General features: G+C 51.8%; 1 protein-coding gene across 6 annotated transcripts in view; it reads right to left on the bottom strand.

The window, feature by feature from the left end:
* PLCG2 (phospholipase C gamma 2) overlaps positions 1–23,106 on the bottom strand; it is a 187,636-nt gene that overhangs the window by 42,829 nt on the left and 121,701 nt on the right. For all 6 annotated transcript variants that reach the window (XM_045046652.1, XM_023245864.2, XM_019820120.3 and 3 more), the window contains 11 exons: positions 18,615–18,716; positions 17,099–17,217; positions 15,353–15,438; positions 13,539–13,659; positions 13,065–13,233; positions 9,878–9,982; positions 8,835–8,924; positions 8,083–8,258; positions 6,548–6,748; positions 5,453–5,572; positions 584–764 (listed from right to left, as the gene is read on the bottom strand). In XM_045046652.1, coding sequence (XP_044902587.1) covers positions 584–764; positions 5,453–5,572; positions 6,548–6,748; positions 8,083–8,258; positions 8,835–8,924; positions 9,878–9,982; positions 13,065–13,233; positions 13,539–13,659; positions 15,353–15,438; positions 17,099–17,217; positions 18,615–18,716 — 1,470 coding nt within the window. The remainder of the gene's footprint in view (positions 1–583; positions 765–5,452; positions 5,573–6,547; positions 6,749–8,082; positions 8,259–8,834; positions 8,925–9,877; positions 9,983–13,064; positions 13,234–13,538; positions 13,660–15,352; positions 15,439–17,098; positions 17,218–18,614; positions 18,717–23,106) is intronic.

Below are 23,106 nucleotides of genomic sequence, written 5' to 3'. Positions count from 1 at the left end.
ACATTACTGAATCCATGTGACAAGAACAGAGACGTGGCCATCTAATCAGGTCTGTTCTCCACTCAGAACAAAAGCCAGTGTCTCACAGGGGCCAACCCAGCCCCGCACCACGCAGTCCCCCGTAAGCCCCATCCTTCCTTAATTCTCGTCCCACTCTGGCTCACTCAATTCCGGCCACACTGGCTTGCCTCCAGTCACGCCCTCACCTCAGGACCTTTGCACTGGCACAGGTCCTTCCCATAGCTGCACGGCTCACTCCTTCACCAACTCTGGCATCTGCTCAAATGACTCCTTCTCAATGACCTCTTTCCAGGGCACTCTTTTAGCACCGCAGCACCTCCCCCGTCACTCTGTATCCACTTCTCCACCTGCCCAGTTTGTCTCTACAGCACTGGTGGCCACCTGATACGTGATGCGTCTTCTTCATCTCACTTATTATCTGGTTCCCGCCCCACTAGACCGTACGCAGCATGCGGGCAGGGTCTCTGTCCCCAGGACCTAGAGCGGTTACTGGACACGTGAGAAACGCTCAACAAGGGTCTGAATGACACGGCGCCACATCACGGGGGAGTTGGGCGCCTACCATATTGTAGCGCTCCAGCAGCTCAGGCGTCACAGGATAGCGCAGCCGCATCTTCCGGTACAGCGCGTGCTTCTCGTAGTAACTGACCAGCTCGACGAGGCTCTCGAAGTAGGCAGAGGTCCCCAGCACAAAGTGCCGGCCGTCCCGATGGATGCGGCAATGCTTTACTTTGCCCCTGGCCCTGGAGAGGGAAGACGGCAGGGAGCTGAGGCGCCGAAATCCGCCACACCAGGCAGTTGTTACGCAGCCCTGCTACCTAGCAACAACCTGCGTATCCGTCCTCAGGGAACCATAGAAATAAACAGGGTACGGCAGTCCGGTGAAGCACACGGATCTTTTCAAGACAGAAACACAAGAAGAATCTGTCCTTACAAGAGATACTGCTAGTTCCTCTCGTCTGCCCCCTCCTCCCCAATTACAGGACTGGACTTTGGGAAGGTCCTGGTGTCTAGAGCAGGGTTAGCAAACAATGGCCCCAAGGCCAAATCTGGCCCACATACCACACCCACCTGCCCCACTGCTGCCCTCACTTTTGTAAATAAAGTTTTATTGAAACACGGCCCCCCCCCCCCCCCCCCCGTTCATCCCATTTACATACGGCCTGGGGCTGTTTTCACTCTACAGTGGCTGAGCTGACAGGAGCTGGGGTAGCAGCGACAGGCTCACACGACCTAAAATCCTCTCGTCCTTTACAGGAAATGTTTGCTGATCTCTACTCTAGAACTCTGGGATTTGAGGCCCAAATCCTTCAATCTTATCTTCAGTGTTCCAACTACTAGAACAATGTGGTGTTTTGTTTTGTTTCATTTTGTTTTGTTTTCCCCCAAAAGGTAAACAAGTCTTTTATCGCCTCACCCAGTTGAAACACGAGGTCAGAAAAACCCAAAATGGAAAACAATCTTCGGTCTTACCAGCTTTTATCAGCAAGAACAGAAGCCTTTAGGACAGTAAGTTCTGATCTCAACTTTACAACCCAAAGCACCTTGTTAAAACGGTCTAAAGGCATAACTACTATGGGCAAGCTACTTATCCTTTAAGATTTTGCACCTTATATTTTTATTGTTTCAAAAAAACACATCCTGGGAAGCCACTTCTTCAATAAGTCCTGTAAAAAAAATGCTATAAGACTTCTGCCTCAGTGGCAGAATAGTTGCAGGAGTATTTTATTAAAAAGTTGCAAGATGAAGCTATACCATGACCCCATTTGTATTTTTTAAAAATGGAAGGGAATACGATGTATTTTCCATAGGTACGTATTCATGGAGCAAATTTTTTTTTGAAGTCCACACATGACACCAGTTAAGAAAGTGTGTTTTCTTACAGGACAAGGACCCAGATGAGAAGGACCACAGGGAGTTTAGCCTTCACTGCAATGTCTTAATTTTTTATTTTTTTTTTAATATTTATTTTTGAGAAAGAGTGCAAGCAGGGGAGGGGCAGAGCGAGAGAGGGACACAGAATCTGAAGCAGGCTTCAGGCTCTGAGCTGTCAGCACAGGGCCCAATGTGGGGCTCAAACTTGTGAACTGCATGAGCATGACCTGAGCTGAAGTCAGACACTCAACCAACTGAGCCACCCAGGCACCCTTTGATTTTTTTTAGAGAATGTATTTATACAGAGGCGCCTGGGTGGCTCAGTTGGTTGAGCATCCGACTTCAGCTCACGTCATGATCTCACAGTGTGTGAGTTCGAGCCCTGCAACGGGCTCTGTGCTGACAGCTCAGAGCCTGGAGCCTGCTTCCGATTCTGTCTCCCTGTCTCTCTGCCCCTCCCCCACTTGTTCGTTTTCTATCTCAAAATGAAAACATAAATAAATAAATAAATAAATAAATAAATAAATAAATAAATAAATAAATAAATAAGAATATATTTATTTAATAAAAAATTTTAAACTTTTGGGGTTGCCTGGGAGGGTCAGTCAGTTAAGCGTCTGACTTCGGCTCAGGTCATGATCTCACGGTGTGTGGGTTCGAGCCCCACGTTGGGCTTTAGGCTGACAGCTCAGAGCCTGGAGCCTGCCTCAGATTCTGTGTCCCTCTCTTGCTCTGCCCCTCCCCTGCTTGTGCTCTTTCTCAAAAATAAGCATTAAGAGCAAATTTTTTTTTTTAACTTTTTACAAAAGCCCCCTAGGGCAGGAAGGCTCCAGGATGCTGAGGTTAAGAGTATGGGTCAGGTTCTGGTTCCTTCCTCAGGTAACCTGTCTGAACCTCAGTTTCGTCCTCCACGGTGCTGGGGACCCACAGTTCCTGTGTCACGGCACGTGTCAGGACCGCGTCTGACAGATAAGCCAGGGTGAGCCCTTTGCAATGTGCCCAGCGCTCCGAGGGTACTCAATGAGTGAACGGTTAGGAAAATATAACCAAAGTCAAGTCAAAATGAGCTTCTCCATCAAGAGAAGAATCAAAAAGGGAGACAGGAACAGGGCTGAGTGTGAACGGCACTTTCCAGTCACCTGGTTGCTACAAACCAGGGGTCACCGTGGCCTGAGGTCTTAGCTCCGCCAAGAAGCCCCTGCTCCCAAGTCCCACAGAGGTACACCTGCCCCGATCACACCTAGACAGCAGTACCATCTCTCTGTGAGGACGCGCATCCTCTCCTGTAGAGATCTAGCCCCAAGTTCAGCCTGGGTTCTCAGAGCTCAGACCAGCACCAGACCCAGGAGAGGCATTCTGCAGATATTGGGCAGAGGGGAGAGGGAAGGAAATTTGCTCCAGCCCTCTGTTCTCCCTCTGCATGGAGCACATCCCCCTTTGGTCCCCCAAGAGCTCCTGCTTGCCCTGGGCCACCTGCCTGACCACCGTCTGTGACACTCGGCACACAGTACGGCAGCAACGCGTTTCTGTGCCCGATTCTCCTGCTGCAGGCGACACTTGCCAATGAGAGACAGTGACACCCACCCCGCAGCCTGACCAGAGTGAGTTTCGAAGAGTCTGGGCGGTGGGGGGAGGTCATTTTTGACTACTGCAGGGACGGAGCGTCCCCCACAGGCACGCGGTGGGTGGAGAGCAGGGACGTTCACCATTCCAGCATGATGGAAACCGCCTTCCCTTCCTCTCCTCTTTGAGACACAAAGCCCTCATCACCGGCTCACTCAGCCGGCACGCACTGACCGCCGCTACTGGCAAGGCAATGCTAAATAAGAGGGAATCGCTCAAAACAAAGAAACACTTGTGACCGACAGGAGGTCGCTCATTCGCCGCAGACCGCTGGGCTCATGAGAGCAAGGACCGCGCGGTTTTTACCACTTCTGTATTCTTGCAGCCCCGCACACAGCCTGGCACATAGTAGGTGCTCACAGAACCTGTGCTAATCCCTACAAGTTCCAAACGCCAGCTTTCAGGGTACCGCCCTGGTACCACCAGCCCACCTTCATCCAATGAAGTGACTCCAACCTCACCCCTCTCCCCTCCCCCCGGGCCAGCTTGAAGGTACCCAATCAGAGAACCATGACACCCAGCTCAAGCAGGGGCCAGGGGCACTGTCTACATCACAGGACTCGTCTTTTCTGCTGGACACCGTCCTGGCAACCAACGTGAAGCCAAGAGATAGTATCCCAAGAACTGCAGGGGAGACGTGGACCCAGGCCTGTTGGCAGCCAGCTTCGCCTCTCGAGCATCTCCACTAGTCGCCAATTAATCCCACTTTTTGTGTTGGCACAAAGCATAGGAGAATCACTCTGGCCGGAGCAGGCACGCGGTACATCCTCGGCAAATGGCCACGATCATGACCCCCACTACCACCGCCATCCGCTCACCCAAGAAGGCATCAGTGACGGGGGAGGAGGAGGCAGCTCCAAATGCCCAGGGGGCAGCCTGGCAGGGCAACCGCGGCACAGGGGCCAGGGCAATAGGAATGGAAGGAGCAGGAGCAGCCTGGCCACACCAGGGCCCCTCCGTGCAGCTGGAAACCAGCGTCGCCCCGCGGCAACAGCTACCACTGCCTCCCGCTTTTGACACGAAGGAACCTAAATCTTCAAGCGAAATTTCTCAGTATTTCACGTAACCGTGTCGGTGGAGAAAAACATCCATAGGCCCAGTTTGGGCCACGAGCCTCTCGCTTCAGACCTCACAGCGAAAACAGCAGGCTGTGGACACGGAGGGGCCCGAGTCTGAAATTCTGCCTCAGCCCAGGACTAGGCTGTGTGGCTCTAGACAGGTTGCTCAACCTCTCTGGGCCTCCCGTTTTCTTATTTGAAGTCAGGGACCTACCCCTCATGGGCTACAGCGAAAGACTCAATCAGAGGAAGTGCTCATGGCAGCCCAGTGTCTGGAACGTTAGTTAGGCCCTACGCTGAGAATACACCGTGGCAGGGGAGATGGAAGGACGGTATGAAATGGGTCTGAAACCCTCCCAACGCTGTCACTGGCGGAAACTGGAGGAGTCCGGCGTCTTGGGGTGGAATTCAAGCAGAGAACCACCGTCCTATGGATGCTTGGTCCCTAAGGCCTTTCCACCGGCAGCGCTGGGTGGCGAGTGCAGATGGGAGGAAATCCTGTCTACACCATCACCGATCTGAGCCTGCCAGGGCTGTGTGGGTTCAAATCCCAGCTCCACCACCCTAACTGCCTGCGCGTTTCTGCAAGTCACTTATTCACCTCTCTGTGCCTCAGCGTCCTCCTGTGAAAAACAATGACCCAAGTCCTCAAACTGCCGGAAGATGAAGTGAGTTAACGTAACACGTGCTCCTCTCAAGAACACAGACCTGTGCCAGCACGCTGCAAGCTCCTGTGAGCACAGGCCGCTTTTGCTATCACTGCTGTCCTCCCCGCTGACCCTCTGGGAGCGGACGTGGAGGTAAACCGCCAGCCGCGGCACCCCCTTCGCTCTCCGCTCCTGTCCCTCCCGGAAGGCTGCAGCCCGCCCACTCACCTGAAGGTGATGGCGTAGGAGTCGGTACCTTCCCGCCTCCGGATCAGGAAGGCCCCGTCCCGGGGAACTCTCATCAGCATGTCCTCTGCTTCCCCGCGGCTCAGGCCATCATAGTACCACCTGTGGCACAGGAAGGGGACCAAGTGAGAGGGCCACGCACAGCGGAGGACGCGATGAGCTGTGAGGAGGCCGGGGATACGGCCCCAGAAATCACGGTGGAAATTACACAGTGGGCCTCCCCGCCCCAAAACATCACTCAAAACAGCAATTTTTTCAAAGACCACCAACATGTAGCTTGGGTAAAACATTCGTAACGGAGGTCTGCTTGGAGCATGAGAGAATAAATGAACTGTACCCCCTCGCCCCCCACCCCCCATCGGCCTGACTCAGTGCCAGCATCAGTCACAGCAGAGAATCTCAGAAAATTGGAGGCAGAGAACACAGGGAATTGAGTTTTCCAAAGGTCTGTTTGGTTGGTTGGTCTTTGGATGCTTTTAAAGATAAGAAAAAGCCAATTTGAATAGGCAATCTATATGAATATAGACCAAAGAAAGCAAGCTGCTCTAAGTCACAAGGCTTCTCAGAAATGTACATTTTAGCAGCCTTCTGCTTAAAAATATTTTTCTGGTTTTCAAAATTGGTTAACCCTTCAGAAAGCATAACTCCTATTCATTTTACTAGATTAAAAAAAAAATGAAGGGAAAATCTTTACAATTACTTTTTTCTTGTTCACTTTCACAATGAACGGGAATGAGCTTTGACAAGCAAAAAGATTATCACCGGGCCAAAATTCACCTCTGAAAATCCAAGTCCAAGAGCTCAGGACTGTGAAGATAGTGGAATGGAGGCAGGGAAAGAGGCAGAGGGACGGAGAGAACAGGGCAAAAGTAAGGTGGAGTGGGGGTCTGCAACTGTGGCCATCCCGGGGAGATCCCGGGCACCCTGGTGAGGGGCCTCCTGGGAATTTGGGCCCCGGCACACCCACGAGCCTGGCTAATCTGATTCGCGAACATAACCCGCAAGGGTGTCTGCACCCACTAAACCTGTGGGTGGACGCCTGAGCTCTGCTGTCCCGACAGCATTGAGCACACATACGGCTTTGACTCGTGGGGGTTGGGGTTGGGCACGGGGTCGGTGAGCCGGAGCTCGAACTCGGCACAGCGCAGGTGCGTCTCACGGTAGTGCTGGATGAGGTCATAGATGCTGGTGAACATGATGTTGTCAGTCAGGAAGTACTTCATGGTCCCGCCCTCCATGACGGAGCGGATCCGGCAGTGCTGGACCCGGCCGGACCGCCTGCAAGGAGAAGGACAACTTCAGGGCCGAGGCCAGACCGACCGGCCGTTCCGGCACCCCGGGCGGCAACGAACACGGGGGGTGGAGGGGGTAGGGCCAGAACTGCGGCCAGGGACACTGAGGGGTAGACCCTGCATGTGGCCACTCAGGTCTCCCTGTGCTCTTAGGACATGCTTGGGCTTCAGCGCAGACTGGTCTTTTAGCCTGGATTCCAGAACATTCTACCTACTTCCTCTACCACTTTTACCTATAAGACTCCCACTCTGGAGCCAGATGGCCTAGGTATAAACCCTGATGCTGCCACTTATGTGCTAAGTGACCTTGAACAAGAGCCTTGTCCTCTCTGGGCCTCCACATTCTCCTCCTTATATGCTCAGTCCTCACTGAGCCATCCCGAGGACTGAACAAGGTCACGCACAAAATGTGCCTGGAATGCCGCCTGGTGTGCAGGTGTTAGCTATCGCTATTGTCAGTACATTGTAATCATCTGTCCCCTTTGGGTCTCCGTTTACACAGTCCTTCTTTCAGGAAGTCTTCCCTGATTGCTCCCATGCCCAACATTACATCAGGTCCCTCTTGTACAGACTGTGGTAACATCTTGCCTTTTTCTCACTGCAGTTATCACAGTTATAGACCATCGATTCCTTTTTCATCGTGCATCTCCCCAACCAGACTCTAATCTCCATCAGGACAGGGACCCCCCCCCACCGTCTGTCTGATGGCTGCACCTAGCATGAAGCAAGCACTCCAGTGAGTGAGTTAATGAATGAATGTAGTGAGTGAGTGAGTGAGTGAGAAAGCTCATGACGGCACCATAAACCGCCTTTCAGGTCTCTATTTTAGGGACAAGGCAACGGAGACTCCAGGAGGCTGAGTGATGTGCTTAAAGCCACCTGCTTTAGGACCGGGACTGGGGTGGGTGGGGGTGGCGTGAGTGAGACCACATCGTCTTAAATGTCTTAAAATGTTGACGATATTTTGTTCATCGCGGATTTTTCATTACTTCAGATTTTTAAAAAACATCGCATTGAAATACTACTAATCTTTTTTAAAAAAAGATTTTATTCTTAAATCATCTCTACGCCCGATGTGGGGCTCGAACTCACAACCCTGGGATCAAGAGTCACATTCTCCACTAACTGAGCCAACCGGGTGCCCTCAAATACCACTCATCTTGATTGCTAAGTATTTTGGGCCTCACCTGCCTTGGCCCACCCCTGCCCTGCACAGCTCCCTAAGAGACGTCTGGGCTTCCAGGCCCTGCCTGAGCTCGCACAGCAACCCACATGGCCCCCCATCTGGCCAGCTGCGAGGGGAAGGCGGTACGCCCCTACCAGAAGGACAGGGTGTAGTCGTTGGGGAAGGTCTTGCTCTCCCGCACCAAGAAGGTCCCATCTTTGCCCCCCGTCTCGGCACAGTATTCCTGCAGCAGCTTCTCGGCGTTTGTTCTCTTCTCCACCTTCTTGTGGAACCACTCCTCCCCAAAATGCAGCTCCGTGGGGGGTATATCCTGGGCCACAAAGGGAGGAGGAGTTTCTGAAAATCTGGACCCGAAAGACCCCCCGGCATGGCCAGACTGGTCCCTCTGCACATGCTGACCCAGGGGACTGGCGAGCAGACAGGCTGGCATCAGCTTGCCCACCGCCCAAGAGGTCTGGGGAAATGGCTCTCCTTGCCTTCCCTCTCGTCACCACTGGTGGTGGCTGCCTGGAGTCCTGAGACATGGGCTAAGGGGACCCCAGTACAGGTTTCAACTCTATTGCACAAGAAATCTGAAAGCCATAATGCCCTGGGAGCACCAAGGATGGCCAGCAGCCCAAGGACAGAGGGCAGGGAAGCTAGGAACCAGGCTGGGGGTGGGGCTGGACAGAACACCCCAATATCCTCCTGCCAAGAACACAGACAGGCCAATCAGGCCCTTCTGAGAGCAGGAAAAACCCTTGAACCTCATTGGTTGAGAACCTGGGCCAGCCAGCCAATCAGAGAAGAGCCAGGCAGCCTTGGTACCCAAAGAGGAAGCTGGTTAGGCTGACGATGTCCAGGCCTGTGGGCCAGGGGAGAAGACCAGTTAGGGGGTCTCCCCTACCTGGGGCAGCTCCTCCTCTGCAGTCTGCTCAATGTCATCGCTGAACGACAGCTTGGCATCAGCGATGGCACAGTAGTGCCGGGTCCATTTCTAGAAAAGAAAACCAGCATTAGCTCTCGCCCTCATTCTTGGCCCCATCCACTCTGGGGCCCAGAGCCCCTGCCCTGGGATGCGCCGTTCCCACTTTCATAGACGTTTGTGGTGGTTGCATGGAATTCGATCCCCTTCGAGACATTTCTTTTAAAACATCTATTGATGTTGGGGTTCCTTTGGCATTTTCAGGACTTTTTTATTCAGTGCGTGGTAAGTACAACTTGGCATCAGATTTCTAGTTCGTATTTAATTTGAAGGCTATTACGAATGATGGGATTGTTTTTTGGGTTTCATGACTGTTTTTTTCCATTACACCCACTTTTTACGACTTTCAGGATTTCTCAGCCAGTTTGTCTAGAGGCTCTTCCACATCTGTGACTTAATTCTTTATTTTAATGTTAACAATTTTTAATATTTCTAGAATGTGAGAAGAGACATATCAAAACATACTCAAGTGCATTCGCATGTTAGGTTATGGGATGTGGGAAGTGGCCTTAACACTCAAAATGCATTACTCTCACCAAAATAAGGTTTCCAGTGGGAGTGTCCCAGACGGAAGGATACTAAGGAGTTAGGACAAGTAAATGCACTGTGGCATCCTGAACTGAACCCTGGACCACAGAAAGGACGTCAGTGGACAAACTAGTAAAATTGGAATAAGGTCCATGAATTAATTAGTGTTGTACCAATGTCCATTTCCTGCTTCCAATAATTATCCTCTAAGTTACGGAGAATGTTAGTATTTGGGGAAGCTAAGTGAAGAGTATGTAAAACATCTTTGTAGGTGTGTGTGTGTAAATACACAGTATGTTAGGTGGAATATAAAATTATTTTGAAGTAAACCATTAAAAAAATAGGTCAAAATGCAAATAAGACAGGAATACTCTCAGAGTTCTCTAGTAGACCTCAGATGCACTCAAGGCTCTGAGAAGGAGTACAAGGACACCCACCTGGTCAATGGAATCCCACATGTACAGTTCACCCTGTTGCTTGTGCTCATCTTTCTTATCTTCCACGTTGACATCCACGTCGCCTCGGGGGCCCAGCTTCTTATGCTGAGGGGAAAAAATACACATAGCCTATCTGCCTGGAGACCCAGGTTTGGAATCTCTGAGCCATTAAGCGTTCATTCACATCAGCCGGCCAGGAAGCATCTAGCTGCAGCATGCGCCTCAGGGCCTTTGCACTGCCTGTTCTCTCTGCCTGTCTCGTCTCTCACTTTAGCTCTGTGCTCACCTCCTCAGGTGTCACCTCCTCAGGTGCGCTTTCCTGGACCGCGTGGTCTACACACTGCCTCCGCTCTCCTTCCCCTCCCTGTCACCATCTGACCACTGGGAATTATTTTCCATACTCTTGGCCCTTTGTGTATCTTTATGCCTATCTTTGTCTTCTGTCTTTCCTGCTAAAATACAAGTCCCATGAGGGCGGGACTTGGTTTTGAATCTCCTGTGGTAGCTCAGCAGGTACTAAGTGCTGGAGAGACATTCAGTAGATCAGCGATACCACGTGCACACAGAGGGAAGGCAGCAGCAGCCAGTCCAGGGCCCGGGCTGTGCAGGGCAGAGGAGTGCACACTGGAGATGCAGATTTAAGACCTAGGTGCACACAGCACTCCTGCTGCTTTATCAGCTGTGTGACCCTGGGCAGGTGGCTGCACTTCTCTGAGCCAGTGCTCTCTGAAGACAGTGACTGCAACCACCTTCATCCAGGTAAGTACTGATGCCCACCCAGGCAGGTACTTGGAAATCCCAGATTCTGGAGGAAGCTCAGGGCTGGGAACCAGACAGGGGCTTGAATTCAGAGCCTTACTAGCTGCGTGACCTCGGCTGTGTGACAACCTGTCTCGGTCTCAGTAACGTCCCCTGTCAAATGGGGATAATGACAGCCCCTGCTGGGTCCTGTAAGCCAGTGGGTGCGAAAGATACTTCTAAAAAGGTGAAACTTTTCAAAGTACCATAATCTCAGCTAAGCCACCTTTTCAACCTCAGTGTCCCCATGTGGAAAGTGACCCTAGGGCCTGGGATCGCAGGGCTGTAGGAGACTGAAGAGTATTCCATGCCATGCCTCGCCCAGTGAGTGACATACCAGGAACGCCTCACAAATGCTATTCCTCCCTCTTTCCTGAAACAGAAAGGAGTGAGCCACCAAGTGCCACGGGTAGGCAATGTGTGCTCTGAAAGGGGCCTTCAGGGCTCCACATCAGAAAACAAGAGCCAGGAAATCCCTGGGGACACACAGAGAGTGGTCCCAAGAAAGTGAAGCTATATAGAAATGCAGACTCGCAGACGGAGGCCTGAGAAGCCGTGGACCCTTCCCAGCCGAGCTCCCTTGGCCCCTGGTCCTGCCTTCCCTATGCTGGAAGCTTCCTTAAGTATCTCAGTGAAAAGTGCCCCAGGTCTTAGCCAGATCCTCTCAGATGCTGCTGTTCTTACACCGAGGGCACGGACATCCCTTCCTCTGCACGAACCTCGGCGAAAGCCCCCTCGCACTGTTTGGTAGCCCTCTGTTAACGCTTCGGTCTTCCCACTAGAACGCGACCTCCTGGCACACAGGCATTGTTCCCAGTACATCTTGGTGGTCCAGCGACAATCTAGGAAATGTGCCACGTGTTTATGGAGGTTACTCCCACAACCTGAGGGCACAGCCTTCTCTCCACCTGGTGAACACCTGTCCATCCTTCCATACGAACCTGCTGCTTATCAACAAAATCCATCCCCCTCCTTCTGCCAAAGGTCATCCAGGTAGAGACCTCACATCCAGCATCCTTGGCAGGAGGTGTGGACATGTGACTAAATTCTCACACAGAGGACAGAACAGGCCGGACATACCTAACGGACATTCTGCTTGTTTGGCAGGAGTCGCGGACCCTGGACACGCTCACACTGCCCCTCCTATGAGCTGGAGCTCAGGTAGGCCTACAACCCAGCACCAACCACACACAAGGACAGCACCCCAGGGCATAGCCTTCACCATTTCTGTGCCGGGGACCTCCTTCGAAGCCCGGGAAAGACTCTGAATCCCTTTCTCGGAATAGACATTTATAATACGTACAATTATAAGAGACACTATACTGAAATACAGTTAAGATACTGAATATTTGTAATATAAATAGATGTACTTCTTTATTAACATCTTAAGATCTAGAGTCGAATCTATTAACTACCACAATTTCAAAGTAGTGATGAGCACAGCATTATTTTCAGATATTTGCGACAACAGTAAACACGATATGAAAACATCCGTGATTTCTGCTGGTGACAAAGCCCCAAGTGGCTTGTTGGCAATATTCGTAATGAAAGGAAACCTTCTGTTTTATTTACAGGTTAATAAAAATAAAGAGGCAACATTTTTCCCTGAAGTTCACATGCTACCCCAACCCTAATTCTAACTGCAGATTCGCTGGGGGTCGATAGAACCCCAGCTGAAAACCAGTTTTCCCTGGGAGACTGGAGAACAAAAAGAGAATGCTGGGTCCCTGGAAAGCCTTCTGGGCCAGAGCTCAACCTTCTAGAACACTCTCCCTCAGCTTAGGAAGAAATGGTCTCTCCCGTGTTTTAAGCCACCGTGTATCTGGTTTCTTTGTCCGAGGAATACAGATCCCCAAACATCACCCCTCTCCCCGGCACCCCTGCACTCTCAGACAAGGCTGGTCCCTCCTCTCTCCCCACAGCACTTGGCAAACCACCCTCTTCATCCCGTTAGTGCACGCAGCCTTTTGGGGCAACTGTCCACCTCCAGTCCACCTCACATGCTGGAATGGGAGCGCCCAAAGTCAAGAAGGGAGTCTGGGTCACTGGAACACCCCCGGCACAGAGACCTGACTCCGCCACGGGCGCGGTGGAGGTCTGCCCCAAGAACGAACGAACCACAGTTAATACTTACGTGGCACCTGCTACGGCCCAGGGGCCAGTCCTAAGGACTGTGCGCACATTTTCTCACGGGACGCTCACGGCCAACGCGGTAGGTTCTCTTACGAACCTCCCGAGACTGGTGAGGACACAGTGGCATCGAGAGGTTAAATGGCTTTGCCCACCCAGTGTCACTCACAGAGACAGTAAGGGGAGCTGGTGGGACCAGGAGCCTGTGCTCTGAGCCACGGGCTCTCCTGAATGCACGACAGCACCCGAGGTCACCTGCCTTGATGATGATCTTCTCCCGCAGCTGGCTGGGCGAGGGCAGCTGGTCAGCACTGGCCTCCGTGGGCTTCGTCAACAGCAGGTCGCCAAACACCTCCTTGAACACCCTGGCCATGTGGCGCTGCTGCTCCACACAGCAGTGCTCTTCGATGGACAGGATCACCGGGAAGCTGCGGGAGGCAGGAGCCAGCTCAGCTCCACAGGCTGGCGGGGGGGGGGGGGGGGCAGCAGAGGTCACTAGAGTCCCAGCCCTAGCCTCCTCCAGGCTCTAGAACCAGGGAGGGACTTGCACTTTGGGCCTGCAGGGGGCGCCAACACCCAGTTGAAGACATTGGCAGCGACCAGCCAGAATGGAGACCGGGCTAGCGGATGTGTATCTGTGCGTGCGTCGGGTGTGGGAGGGCAGGGGGGCAGGAAGGGGCGTCTGTCCACCTGTCCCTTAAAGATGAACCACCGGCAAATCAAGCCCACAAACCTTGAGGTGACAAAGGCATGGTCTTTGATGGCCTGCACGACGTCATCAAACTTGATCTTGGTGGTCCGCGTCCAGCCGTGGTAGATGATGGGCTTCCCATCGGGCCCGTCCCAGCAGTCCACTGAGGGAACAGACATGCAGCCTCAACACCTGCCCGTCACTCTCCGCCTCGAGAGTCCACTGACAGCAGGCACACTGCGGGGGGGGGGGGGCAGCTGTGAGGTTGGCCGCGGCCCCCACGTGGCTCAGATCCTACGACACGGGGGGCCACACCCAAAAATTCCCTTCAGGGACCGGCAACATGAGGACCCATGTTACCTGTGCGCATGCATTACCCATGCAGTTACAGGAAGGTCTGGGTTGCTCGATTAAGGGTCTCTTTGTAGGGGTTTCGGGGTGGTTCAGTTGGTTAAGCACCTGACCCTTGATTTAGGCCAGGTCATGATCTCACGGTACATGAGTTCGAGCCCTGCATCAGGCTCTGCACTGACAGGGCAGACCCTGCTTGGGATTCTCTCTCTACCCGCCTCCCCCCCCCCGCCCCTCCCCAGTAACGCTGTGTGTTTGTTTCTCTCTCAAAATAAAGTTAAATAAACTTAAAAAAAATAAATAAAGGTCCCTTTGTAATGCGACACATTTGTCCAAAAGAAACTAGTTTAAACGTTTCTTTTTAAAGAAGATATTTATAACGTGGGATTTTTTTTTTCTTATTTCACTTGGCTTGCTTTTTCTGCTAGTGGAAGTAATACTGAACAAGGAGACATTTATTTTTTTAAAGCTCTGGTAAAACATCCCAACAGAAAAGGTGAACAGCCCCTCTATTTTCAACCCCCAGAGGAAGTAGGAGCTGATAGGTTTTTTTCACATTTGCTTTTTCCTGGAAGGCAGGGTGGTATACACGTAGGCAACTGTCTACAGGAATAACTGCCATTAAAGTCTGATGCCACGGTGAGTGTTTGTGACAAAATCGGAGCCTAAGTCAGTTCTCTGTGCCCTTTCTCAGCCCAAGGCACCTGCGGGCCAGTGGTGGTACAGGCAGGCCAGGGGGGTGAGGGCTGAGAAAGTTGAAGCGGCTGGACGTCTCTAAGGGCCTGGATCACCTATGTCGGGGTGTCTGTGAGCAGCTATGAAAAGAACATCCAGGGTGGTACCCGTGGCTGGGCCAGCTGCGAAACACAGAGGGCTCTAGCCTTCCTCCAAAAGCAGCTCAGAAGAGGGGGCGGGGCACCTGGGTGGCTCAGTCAGTTGAGCGTTCAACTTGGGCTCAGGTCATGATCTCATGGTTCGTGGGTTCAAGCCCCGCGTCGGGCTCCGTGCTGACAGCTCAGAGCCTGGAGCCTGCTTCCGATTCGGTGTCTCCCTCTCTCTCTGCCCCTCCCCAGCTCGCGCTCTCTCTCTCTCTCTCCCAAAAATAATTGTTATAAAAATGAATTAAAATAAATAAAAAATAAATTAAAACAGCCCAGACGGAAGCTGGAGGAGGAGAGGAGCATTAGCAAAGCTTAGGTCCTGGCCTCCCCCAGCCCTGCCGCTGCATCAGATGCCCAAATCCGTTGCCCAAGGGTTTCTGACTCCAACCCAGCCAGGCTCAACACCACCCCTTGCCCTGGGGGGAAACCCTCTGGGGAAAGGTCCCTCCCTGGCTGTTGGAGGCCACATCCCTCACCCAGATGCTATGAGCACCCGGGCTCTCCCTTGGCCTGCCCCACCCATCCCCGCGACTCGGGCTTTTCGGACAAGAAAGGCGACGAGCAGCCCCAGGGCAGGCTGCAGTTCAGCAGCAGCATCACCTGCACCAGGAAAAGGGCACTCACGCTCGATGCAGCGACAGCCCATGCGCAGGCAGCGGATGTATGCCTCCGTGGACGACTCGCTCCGCAGCTGGTCACCGGTGAGGTACCTGAGGGACGGGAGGCGGCGGCCGGGTGGGGGCAGGCCCGCACCTCGGGGAGTCCTGGGAAACTTCTCAGCCCAGGTGCCCAACATCCTCAACTCCGTCTAGAAAGATCGGCGGTCGGGATCCGGGCCGGACACGTGCAATCGTGTGGCCACACCAGTCACGAGCCTTAGACTCAGGCCACAATCGCAGGATGTGGACAGTAGCCACCTTGGCAATCCAAGGGAAGGGGCGAGGCTGTGTGTTCTTTGGAGAAGCACTCGGTCAAAGTGTATCAGGAATGAAACGCACATATGGCCGTCGATTCATACCCGCCCCCGCTATGGTGTCCACTAGGCCCTCAGTCCAATGCTGGGCCACTGTTTTCGTTTCAGGGCTCCAGGCCAAGCACAGCTCTTCAACAACCACTGCTAGAACTCAATAGACTTTGAATTATGTCCACCAAAACTGACATAAAAATGCCTATTTTGGGGTGCCTGGGTGGCTCAGTTGATTAAGTGTCCAACTCCAGCTCAGGGTATGATCTCGTGGTTTGTGGGTTCATGCCCCATGTTGGGCTCTGTGCTGACAGCTCAGAACCTGGAGCCTGCTTTGGATTCTGTGTCTCCCTCTCTGTCTCTGCCCCTCCCCCACCCATTCTTTTTCTCTCTCTCTCTCTCAAAAACAAATAAACATTTAAAAAATTTTTAATAAAAAGAAGCAGAGTTTTATGCACTCTCCTTCTCACCACATCCACCCCCCACCCTTTTAAGAGTTCACGTTCCTTAACTATCCTCTGGATTTGGTAGAATTCACCACTCTAAGCCAATGGACATGGGAGGAAAGAGACAACCATGCAATCATTTTGCCCCTGAAAAAGACTTTACCTTCCCAAAATGCCTTCTCTCTGACTCCTGTCTGCCACGGCCCTTGGAAAGGTACCAACCTGTAGCTCTCATGATGCCCAGGCCCCAAGACTTTCACCTTCTCACCTTACAAGGCAGATTAAATACTGGAACTTTGGTGCAACATCCATTTCTTTCTTCCAGTCTACCCTCTCTTGCAATCAGGATAATCTTGCAAACATTGGAACGTGTTGCTCTCTGGCAGATTCCACTCAAACACAACTGCTGTCCTGCTCTCTTATCATTCACCCTCCTGGATTCTAGAGTCTCGTCTTAACAAACCCCGCTCCGTTCCTCATGCCCCTGGACCTTTGAACATGCTGTTCCTCCTTGCCTCACCACCTCTTTGTCTCTCACCAACTCCTGTACATCCTTAAATCAAAGGAGGCCTTTTCCCCCTCCAAGGGCATGAGGAGAGGGCTCCCTCTTTCTTCACTGCTGTATCCCCAGTGCCCAGCACAGGGTACAGACCCAGTCAGGACCAGTTCAATAACTAATTCAGTTGCTCTGCTGTGGCTACTAGGAGATGTCCAAACCGTGAAAACCAGCTTTGCCAACCTGCTTCTTAGGGCCACAGAGAAAACACGATTATTGCAAATATCACCTGGGAAAGGGGGGGTGTGTTCTGATGTCCCTTCCAGAAGCTTGTGTATATTCCAGTCTGAGCAATGTGGCCCTGCACCCTGCCCGCTCCCACGCACTTCTAAGAGCAGGGCACCGGCACCCCACCATGCTGCCTTTGGCTGCCGGGCCCATCACAGGCTCACCAAGAAACTCACGTGTTATGTGAGGAGGAGATCCAGTAATGGGACAAGGGGTTGTTCATGTCCTGTATGTCCACGACGTCATACTTCTCATCCCAGATGCTATTCTCCCGCGAAAACAGGTACGTGAGGAACTAGGAGTCACAGAGACAAGATCATCACCCTGATGAGGGGGACCGACGGTGCCTGGATCTTTCCCGTCTATGCCAACAACGGAGAAATGGCGGCTCTGATACATCAACTCAGAGAAGATGGTCTCCAGGCCTCAGGTACCCAAGTTTTGTTTTGTTTTTTTGTTTCTTTATTAACTTTGAGAGGGAGAGAGGAAAAGACAGAGAGCAGAGGAGGGGCAGAGAGGGAGAGAGAGAATCCCAAGCAGGCTTTGTGCTGTCAGTGCAGAGCCTGACGTGGGGCTCAAACTCACGAACGAGTTCATGACCTGAGCCAAAATCAAGAGTCAGGGCACTTAACTGACTGAGTCACCCAGACGCCTCTACCCAAGTTTGTAACACAGGACGCTCAGACTTCGGCAGGATATATGGACACATGTTTTCGCTGACCTGTGTGGTATTTTCCTTTTTAATGTGTATCCTAAAATAGCTGATACGAAAAGAGTATAGGCTTCCCACACAGAAGTTTTAAGGCATAATAATACCATGAACTTTTGTGAACCCAGCACCCAACCAGAGCCAAAAAACATCACCAGTATCCTAACATCTAGCAGGCAGGAAGTGTCCTCACCCCTTAAAAAAAAATTAAGATTGGGGGTTAGTCAGTTGAGCGTCCGACTTCAGCTCAGGTCATGATCTCACAATCCGTGAGTTCGAGCTCCGCGTCGGGCTCTGTGCGGACAGCTCGGAGCCTGGGGCCTGTTTCCGATTCTGTGTCTCCCTCTCTCTCTGCCCCTCCCCCGTTCATGCTGTGTCTCTCTCTGTCTCAAAAAATAAACAAATAATTAAAAAATAATTAAAAAATAATTAAATAATTAAATATAAATAATAATAATAACAAATAATAATAAATAATAATAATAAACAATAATAAATAATAATAAATAATTAAATAATTAAATATAAATAAATAATAATTAAATAATTAATAATTAATAAATAATTAAAAATAATTAAAAAATAATTACAAACAAAATCAGATTGAGGGACACGGGTGCTACACTGTGCTGCCTGGGCACAAGCTTACACGAGGCAGGAGCGCCCTCCCCCCCTCCCCGTCCCACCCTGCTCTCCGTCCATCCCCTGCTGCTTCACACGGAGCAGGGGGCAGGTGCAGAAGCCCCATCGACCTTCCAATCTCCTGGCCGTGCTTAGGTTGTTAGCCACAGGCCGGCGGCAGATGCCCTCTAGCGGGAGAAGCAAAGAACCCACCCAAGCTCCTCGGCCAAATGGACTAGGACGAGAGAAAAGCAGCTCTCACAGCCAAGCCCTCCAAGGGAAGAGAACCGGAACAAAGGAACATCGGACGTCACAGACATCAATCGGAGAGGCCCAGCCACGTCGACGGGAAGCCCACTCACCTCATCAACAAACAGGAAGGGCTCGGCGGTCTCCCTCAGGGTGTCATCGATAAACTTTGTCATCCGCTCGCGGACTTTGTTCAGATCCTGAGCCCAAACCTCCTTGGAATGAGAACGAGAGCAAGAAGTCGTCAGAAAGGGGAATGGCAAAATTCTTCATCTCTCAGGATCCAGTTTCCATCAGAGACCAAAACGCCAACCTGTTCTGAACGCGTGTGCGATCAACGCCCGCATATCACACGTTACTCTGTGCCTGGCCAGCACTCTTTGTAAAGGACCAGAGGGTAAATTTTAGGCTTTGGGTCACAACCACTCAAGTCTGCTACTGTACTGAAAAAGGAGCCATAGACAATACATACATAAATGGCCATGGCTGCGTTCCAATAAAACTTTATTTAGAAAAACAAGTGGTGGGCCAGATTTGGCCCATGGGCCATACTTTGCCGACTCCTGCCCTGTGCTAGCCCTCTACATTTATTAGCCTGAAGAGGCTGGGAGCATAGTTATGTCGGACTGCCAGGGTTGGTCACTTGGCTGACCCTGGCAAGTTACGTGCCCCTTCCGTGTCTCATTTACTACATGAGAATAACACCTATGCACAGACTTTCTGTCAGAGACTGCAGGAAATAAGGCTATGTGCTTAACATAGCATCTGGTACATAGAAAGTGCTCTGATCTGGGGCACGAGGGTGGCTCAGTCGGTTAAGCATCCAACTTCAGCTCAGGTCATGATCTCATGGTTCCGGAGTTCGAGCCCCACTTCGGGCTCTGTGCTGACACCTCAGAGCCTGGAGTTTGCTTTGGATTCTGTGTCTCCCTCTCTCTCTGCCCCTCTGCTGCTCACGCTCTGTCTGTCTCTCTCTCTCTCTCTCTCTCAACAATAAACAAACATTAGAAGGTGCTCCAATCCTGGCAGCTTGTGCAAACAATTGTCTTCCTCCTGGGGTCACCTCAGTCCATGCAACTCCGCACTTCATTCGTTGCCACTGTCATTTAAAAGCCGAGGAAACAGAGGCTCAGGATGTCACGTGACAACCCCAAGTTCACATAGCTGGTAAGCCGCAGAGTGGAGGTTCCAAATCAACTGACCTAGAATACGTCCTCTTTTCAAAGAGTCCGCCAAGTAACGCTTCTCAGATGTTGATGGTGTCTGAAATATACCTTCAGCCGTTCGAAAACAGCTTCTACCACTTAGAAATTCGGAAGCCCACGGGGCGCCTGGGTAGCTCAGTCGGTTAAGCGTCCGACTTCGGCTTGGGTCGTGATCTCACAGTTCGTGAGCTCGAGCCCCGCATCGGGCTCTGGGGTGACCACTTAGAGCCTGGAGCCTGCTTCAAATTCTATGTCTGCCTCTCTCTCTGCTCCTCCCCTGCTCATGCTCTCTCTCTCCTTCAAAAATAAATAAAAACATTAAAAAAAAGAAATTCAGAAGCCCATTAGAAAAAGAACACGTGGTATTAAGTAACTGTACTGTTTTCCGCTCTAATGCCTAGAAGCCCATACACTCATAGGCAAAAAAGATGCACAAAAAGACGAAACGTGACATAGTTTCAACTGTGACTAATGCTTCATGGCTTCTGAATATGCTAAAACCTCTACCTTTAAGGATGATAAAAGCAAATGCGCCATCAGATGTGTGTGTGGTTGGACAGGAAGGGTCAGACCGGGAAGTCTGAAAGAAGCAAAAGGCAAGGGCAGATGCAAATAAGGTGGTAAAGAGATGGCCCTGTTGGCACGTGGGTGGCTGACCAACAACGAACCTTACTGTGGATGTTTGCAAATCTACTTGGATAGGGACACAAAGTAGCTGGGAGGCTGGGAGCGGCCGGCTCATCCACACACGAGGCGCGACGATCTTTGAATACTGGAACATAAAACTCAAATCACAGGGATACTTAATGCAAACGCCTCGCCAGACCTAGGTGTCCCCCCCACCAAAGGCCAGGGGCTTCCTCGTTCCTCCTCCTACAAAGCTTTTGCATTTACTAAAAGGCACAGGGGCTGAGCCAGCTTAACGTGGAACTAGCCTGGCTGTGAATAACATCTTCAGCATAAAGGAGGATAAAATACCAACATTCCGCGAGTTAAAAATAAATAAAAAAGTATCTACGTGGGGTGGGGTGGGGTGCCAGGCAGCTACGATCATGAAAACGAGAAGCATAACAGAGAAAACGGGGACGAGAGTCTCAGCACTGGGCACGGACTGTATGGCCAGGCTCTGCGTTAAACCTTTTTCACAGAGCGGCTCGTTTTAAACTCATGCAGCCCCAGAAGGTACATACGTTACTCTCCATGTTATGGGAGTGAAGAAGCTGAGGCTTTGAGTCATTAAATAACTTGCCCCCCAACAGTGAGCCCGAGACCGACCCCGGCACATCACTTCTGGAGTCTTCCTTTTGACCCCCTCCCCCTGCCCCCAACCTGTTCGACAGGGGCACCCATCCCCCGCCGGCCAGGGCTGGCCTGTGGCACATGTAACCAGTCCTCCGGTGGGAATTTAGGTTAGTTCCAGGCCTTCACTCCTGTTAAGAACTCTGCCATTGCTTCTGTAGGGTGAGTTCCTAGGAGGGCAGTTATTTAACTGAGGTATATAAACCTTTTCTTCAAAGTTTTCATTTTAATCGCATATTGCCCAAGTGCTCCCTAAAAACCTTGCACGGATCTGCACACCCAACGGGGCCTCCGTGAGTATTCCGTGGGTGAGCACCCAGCACCCTAAACAAATGTCCCTGATGAGCAGCCCTGCTTCCTGCCGGCATCGCACAGAGCCAAGCACACGGGACTTAAGGGTCTGCGAGACTGACGGCTCAGTGTCCCCATTCTCGGCATCAGGGGCCCCCTGGGTTCTAACTCCCCACTTGGGGAGAGAGATCTCCTGCGCTATGCTCCTGACCCACAGCCCTGACCTCCGAGGGGCCGGTGTGGGTGTCGTAAAATTAAGCAGCACAAGCTGGTGAATTCTAGGGGGTCAGGCTACTCGTCCCCGGGGATCTGGCCTCAACGGCTTCCCACCAAACTGAGTAGTTAGGGCAAAAAAGAGGACGGCGAAAAAGAAAACCACGTGCCTCTCTCTGCTTTACGACGCTGGTGGCACAGACCCAGCATGCAAGGTGCCCAGAGACTGCACGTGCCCCTTCGCTGCACCCCACCGCACAGCTGCAGGCTCAGGTGCTCTCCTTGAACCTGCACGCACGGGGGAAGGGTGTCACCCTTTATCAGGCACCACCACAGCTGCCCCCTTTGCCTGGGCTTCCGTGCGGCTGGCGTTGCCCCCGGTTGTGTGTCTCTGCTCATTACTTGCTCTACAATCAGTGAAATCTGAACATGGGAGATACGCTGGGTGACACTAACGAGTTCAGTGTGGATTGTGGAATAGGATTGCTGTGGTCATGTTTTGTGGGGAAAAAAAAAGTCCGTATCTGTAAGAGAGACGCACTGAAGCATTTACAAAGGAAATAGTACGTAGCCTGGGGTTTGCTTTAGATTATTCCACTAAAGAAATGGAGAAGAAGGGGAGGGGGGGCACGTGGGTGTGGAGGTGGAGGGCAGGAGAAATAAAATCGGGGAAACGTCCGTAACTTCTTAATCTGAGTGATGGATACGCGGTGGCTCGTGATGCCTGTCTACTCTTGCACATGTCTGAGATGTTTTGGAATAAAAAGTTTCTTGAGAAGCCAGTGAACTGGAATGCTACGGACCTGAAACGGCTCTAAGAAATAAAGTCGATTAAAATACCAAAGCCAAAAAATTAAGGAGGAAGCAAAGACAACTCCAGGGACAGATGTAAAAAATTTTAAGTATCTGCACAAAAATACATGTATACGTACATACAAAGATCACTGCAATCTTCTCTGACCCCACGATTCTGGAAAGTAGGGCTCCCATCCCCACTTAGAGAGGAAACTGGGGAACAGAAAGGTCAAACCACCTGCCCAAGGTCACACAGCTAGTAAGAGGATCTCACGTTTCTCTCTGTCGAACTGTTTTTCCAACCACAGCACTACTGACATTTGGGGTTGGGTGACCTGTGCATTTCAGGATGTCAGGCAGTATCTCTGGCTTCTACCCACGAGGTACCAGGAGCCTTCCCACTTGTGGCAACCAAAAACCTCTCCAGACACGCCCGCAACCCCCCGTTTGGTGCAATGACTCTGGTGGAAAACTACTGCCCGACACAAAAGCCCTTCACTCTGCCACCAGCGCTTCCCCATGTGTCATTTGTTTAAGGACGGCTGTGCTGTTTTATCCCCCAGAGGACCCGGCAGGCTCATCCGCCCGGTCACATCTTCCCATCGCTCAGGGAAGGCTTCCAGGAAAAGGCCACGTGTGATGAGCCAGGAGAGGGAGCGGAAGCCCGCTAGGGGGGAACAGACGGGGCACCCACCTGCCTCGGACTACTCTCACTCTCCCCTTCTGGATTTGTGCCTTGGAAAGGGGCCAACATGAGGCGGTTCTCCTTCCAGAGTCTAAGACACCAGAGCGGCATCGGACG

This window comes from Felis catus, chromosome E2 (assembly GCF_018350175.1).
Source record: "Felis catus isolate Fca126 chromosome E2, F.catus_Fca126_mat1.0, whole genome shotgun sequence".
Classification (NCBI taxonomy): Eukaryota; Metazoa; Chordata; class Mammalia; order Carnivora; family Felidae; genus Felis; species Felis catus.
Note: the sequence above shows the minus strand (reverse complement) of the source record. Positions and strands in the feature narration are given on the sequence as shown.